General features: G+C 37.8%; 1 protein-coding gene across 2 annotated transcripts; it reads left to right on the forward strand.

Moving 5' to 3' along the window:
* Positions 1-638: 638 nt before the first annotated feature.
* LOC110052353 (melanocortin receptor 5-like) lies at positions 639-5,044 on the forward strand. 2 transcript variants are annotated; one of them, XM_020758467.2, is made up of 2 exons: positions 639-1,071; positions 3,083-5,044. In XM_020758467.2, the coding sequence occupies exon 2, from the start codon at positions 3,183-3,185 to the stop codon at positions 4,104-4,106; it is 924 nt and encodes a 307-aa protein (XP_020614126.1). In that variant the 5' UTR covers positions 639-1,071; positions 3,083-3,182; the 3' UTR covers positions 4,107-5,044. The 2 variants fall into 2 exon arrangements, with proteins under 2 accessions (XP_020614126.1, XP_020614127.1); XM_020758468.2 differs by lacking the exon at positions 639-1,071 and adding an exon at positions 1,114-1,918.
* The last annotated feature ends 345 nt before the right edge of the window (positions 5,045-5,389 follow it).

Here is a 5,389-nt window from a genome sequence, read left to right on the forward strand (position 1 = left end):
GACATTGTGCAGTTTGTTTGATCGTACGTGCTCACAAAATAGCAGGTAGTTCAGTTAAGCAAACATAGTCAGTTTGCTTTTGAAAACTTACGCACATAGACTGACTCTACATTTTATTAACTCTATGGTGATATGTACTTTATCTATGATGTCAGTATAATCAACGCGCATACGAATGATTTTTCCGAGGGAGACACTCCTGAAGGTCTACAGTAACTTCACAAGTTTGCCAGTAACTCAGAAATAGCTCTGGATCGATAAATGTTATTGTAAAAGCTTTCAAATTTAAATATATTATTACACCGCAGCTGGGAAGCTGTTTAACTACGAAACATATAGCCATAGCCCGGGTTGAATCACGTTTTGTCAATACAACACCAACATAGGAGCTCATATCAGTTTCCGTTTAAAAATAAGAAAATGACGTTATCAAGTCATTCTGCCATGATCGCGCTAAAAGCAGAAAATTTATGAAATATGCATGGACTTCCCTTTTCAACCTGCTGAACGAAAAAACAAACGCAATAATGGAACAATAGTTCAGAGGCTCAATGTCAAATAATTAAGATGTATAGCTTTTCTGTTTGTTATACAGAACAACAGTTTAGTAAAGATTTTCTCTTTTTAGTACTCAACTGTTTCGACAAAGATTATCCCACGAAAGCCTAAACGCGTGTGCGACAATCTCGACTGGCATCATGGGTAGTGATTGTTTATCGTTGCTTGCACGTTTGAAGTTCTCGGAAATTCGGCAAGAGGGAAGGGGGGGGGGGGGGGCATGAATACACGTTTTTGTGGTGTTTCCTTCTATCACGCTGAAACACCTTGAGCTTCAGTCAATCACCATTACCCATAACACCGTTGGGCATTGATTCGTACGCTTATACGCTTTTAATTTACGGGACCTGTCTTAAAACAGCTGTATACTTAGTAGTTCAGCGTCTAAAATTTCCTTTAGGCGGACGTGCATCCATATCTTAAGAAGAAATAATATATATTTAAAATACTGCAAGCTGTTGAGCTCTTCAAAAGACTTACCCGAAGAGAAATCAACAGTAGGCCATTGTAAAGGTGAGAAGCTCTTCTTTTAAGTAATCGCGATAACATTGTAGCCAATCTATGCTTCAAAAATATTATCGAATTTAATCTTTTCAATACACATGCAGCTTCTAATAAGCAAAATGTTGATTTTGGCCGATGTCTCTCCAGCCTGTCATATCTTTTAACGCAGCGAACATTTCAAGTTAGACCAATGCTCGAATGCTCGCCAAATAGCTACTCGAACAATTACTTAGCAATTTTTCGAGTTGTATGTGTGAGGGCAAATTTCACTCCTTCGCTCCTTTCTTCTCCCCTCCTCTGCTTACTCCATTTCCTGTGAGACGTTTTTAAATCCGCTGAGCAGAGTGCAAAAGTTGAAGTTCAAATGATTCGCTTTTGAAGGAGGCAACTTTATTAGTCTTTATATCACTTAGTTTTTTATTAGATGCAACTTCAGTTGAAAAGTAAGGTTGCTGACAATTACCCCCGAAATAACCATAAGGCCGATTCGTCAGTTTACAAATTGACTATCAGATTCTAATTTTGGTCGGACGTACACAAAACAAACAAAATATAAAATATATCAGAAAGAAAAGAAAAAGAGAGGCGAAAACCATACAAGTTAAAAGAGGAGAAATATCAGATAAATATAATTATCAGATAGTGAGACGTTGAAAAACTGTGATATTATCTCAATTTGTAATATTTGGAGAATTGAATACTAGCTTTGGCGAAAGCTCTGTTTCAGTTTATCTTGAAACTGACAGGTGCTTTAAAATATCATAATCAATAGCATTGCGGATATTAAATTTTCCATTATTATTTCTGGCCTTGGGAAGATTAAGACGGTTGTAACTTGCTGCAGAAGGACTTGAAGGTAAAAGGTGGCAATTCAGATCGAAGTTGTCGGGTTGGGTGGAGGTAACTCACCAAGGATTCGCCTTAAAGGCGATGTTTTTCTTCAAGAAGCTGAATAGCTGAACAGCTCGATTAAACGGGGACCACAGGCTACTATACAAATATGGACTCACATAATTCGGTTGAAGGGGAAAACTTTCACGGTTCTTTCTTTGCACTGAATAAACCTACATAGGATGTAGGTAATAAAACAGGGCAAAACGAAAGAATTTATGACCGGCAAAAACCGTTGGTTGCCTTTACTATACTGACAGGAGGTGATACTGTTTTACCTGCATTATAATATTTTTGTTCGCTTTACATACACCTGCGTAATTAAAGCTAGGACTTGATATATATAGCCTCAGTACTTAGTCTTTTGTTTTGATGGCTTGCCTTCTTAATGTTATGGGTAGTTTCTATTTTTAGTCGACTAGATGTTGTATAAAAAATTTATGACGTTTCCTAAAAAAAATTAGGATGCTTTCTTACGTAAAATTGCAAAGAAAATACGGACTTGCCGTGATTTGCTAGTTAACACACGCGGCCGAAATAGCATATTATAATTTGGCGACAATACGCAATCTGTTGCGTGTGATCGATCCTCGCCAATTAAATTGTGTTTTTTTAATTTCTCCGAAGATGCCCCAAATTTTACCTAGCGATACTAGATTTGGTAACACCAAATTTTATCCTGCGACAGACATCACATTCGGCAATATCAGACTTAGTCTAGCGACATCATCAAATTTTATCTAGCGACACTAAATTCGCCAATGCAACACCAAATTCTATCTCAGGAAATCCTTTTCGTCAGCGTCAAATTCTATCCTGTGACATCAAATTTGGCAAAACCGAATTCGTAAATATTAAATTCTATTCATTAACATTAAATCTGACAGCACAAAAACTACACAAAAATGAATCCTACAACTTCAAGTCCAAGTAGGTCTTGTTCGACGTATCTGGGGCGCTTTCCATTATACCAAAATTCCGAAAATTTCGAAACATGGAGACAGATGCTTAAAATAAGAAAAACTTACCAACATAAATTAAAGCAAACTCCTGTTTGCGAAAGCTAGTCGAAAAGATCCCCAACCCATGCCACCTTAATGACTGTGATTGTTCAATGTTTTATCAACAGGAAACTCGTTTGAACACTGTTACAACCCAAGCCGTGAAGCGATAGAAGAGGCTATTTTCCTGAAAAGCCTGAGATTGGACCAAATATTATCAAGAATAAAATGGCAAACTTAACAGGAAAGTTAAACCACACCACAATTCAAGAATGGTCTTGCGCGACACGTCGTTATGGGATTGATGAAAAAATATTTATTGTAGCGTTAAATATTCTTCTATCTCCCACTGCATTTCTGGGGAACATCCTGATCGTTGTTGCTCTTCAAAAGGTGTCCACTTCCCTTCACTTACCATCCAGACTTCTGTTTCGTTGCCTTGCGGTCACCGATCTCTGTGTGGGACTTACTGCACAACCTTTAATCGTCAGCTATTTAATGTCTGCAGACAATTCCAAACGTTGTTACTATTTTAGGATCCTTTTCTATACAATAGGTGGATATTTTTCTGCTGTGTCGTGCTTAACACTAGCAGCAATAAGTATAGATAGACTGCTCGCTCTGTTGTTTGGCCTAAGATACAGACAGGTAGTGACTTTGAGAAGGGCACGGGTTGTTGTGATGATTTGTTGGTTTTGCTGCGGCTCTGTTGTAGTCGTATTTATTTATAGCGAACACATCGCTCAAGCCTTCACATCTTTAATTCTGTTACTGTGTGTCGTAGCCTCAACCTTCTGTTACACGAAAATTTATCTTAAACTTCGACATCAACAAAATCAAGTACAGGACTTTGTTCATCGAGGACGAACGAAAAAAGGAGGCACACCACTGAATATAGCTCGATATAAAAAGACTGTGTCCAGTGCATTGTGGTTGCAAATGACATTAGTTGTTTGTTATCTTCCATTTGGTATAGCCGTTACCATATTTGCCATTACTGGATTGTCTACGCCATCTTTTGACTTCACTTGGGATGTATCGTTATCTTGTCTTTTGTTTAACTCAACTTTGAACCCATTTCTGTATTGCTGGAAGATGAAGGAAGTAAGACAATCAGTGAGGAACACTATAAAAAATATCTGCTGCTCGTGAAGTTAACTGCGGCCTGATACTGAATCAACAGCAGTTTATAATCGAACCTTTCTTTATGGACACCTCCATAATGGGACAGCTCTAGACAGTTCGTTTGTTCCCATGAAAACCAGAATTCAGACTCAGAGCCTCTGTATAGCAGGGTTAAAAAATACATTGAAATGTAGCTGACAAAAAATGTTAACCTACTACTACAGGGGCAACAAGTTAATGAGCCAGTGGCAATGCAAACGTCGGGTTTGCATGCAGTCGTTTGACGATTCAGTAAGGCCATTTCCAAGAATGTTGACCGGATTTCTCCCACCACATCATGTCAACCCATTGAAACCTCTTTATCACAAACGCAAAACTGGGCAGAACTTAAGTAATGTCGTAATTATGAAGGTTTTAGTATTTAAGAGATATATAATCTATGAACGGTGGTTCCTCTGGCACTAAGTAAACAGTAGTCTAAGTATCGTTATGTGAGAACCAGCACTCTGAGGGCAGCTGAAAGGTCATCAGAATTGATGAAATGATCGACTTGGGTACATAACAGTTTGCATACATCACGATATTGTCATTTTAAAATGGTATAGCCATCAGTTACGAGAATAAAGGAGGAAAGACAATAAGATTTTACAATTGGAAGTTGGCTGCAAAAATAGTAATATTCAGAAGAATTTTCCCAGACATTTGTTTCGAAAAGGTAACTAAATTTGCACACTTGAAAGGTTGTAAAGCTAAGTGATGCTTTGAATGTACATTGTATTTGGAATTTATATGTCGTGTTAGTACATGATCAATCATTCAAGTTAAGCATGGAAGAATAAAAAAGTTGTAACAAATGCAAGTAAGGATTCAAATCACGTTGGTCTTTGATTTCTTATTGCTGGTTTTTACTGTCATGCCATTAAAAATAAAAAAAGTAACCGCCCAATAAATGAAGTCAAGATTTAGATTTGTGCTGTTTTTGCTATACGCACCTTATTTGGCAAAAACAGTTTCAACTAAATTCATAGTGCTTGGTATGGGGAGGCCATGTTGGTGTACCTTGGAGGGGCACAAATATGGCGGCCGTGAAGTAACAGAAAATACGTTTTGCCATTTAAACGAAAAGTTATCACTCTAGAGCTCCTAATGCAAGGGCCGTTCATTTAGAAAAAACGTGGACGATAGGTCATCTTTGACATACGCCACAGCCGTCCGGGTCTCCATTTTCCGCTACGCAGAAACTTGGAAATATTCAAACATGCTCTATTAGGAAACGAAGAGCCCTGTCAAGCTTAAACTTTATAAAACCT

Source organism: Orbicella faveolata, unplaced genomic scaffold (genome assembly GCF_042242905.1).
Source record: "Orbicella faveolata isolate gen_17 unplaced genomic scaffold, um_ofav_v1 contig_1, whole genome shotgun sequence".
Taxonomy (NCBI): domain Eukaryota; kingdom Metazoa; phylum Cnidaria; class Anthozoa; order Scleractinia; family Merulinidae; genus Orbicella; species Orbicella faveolata.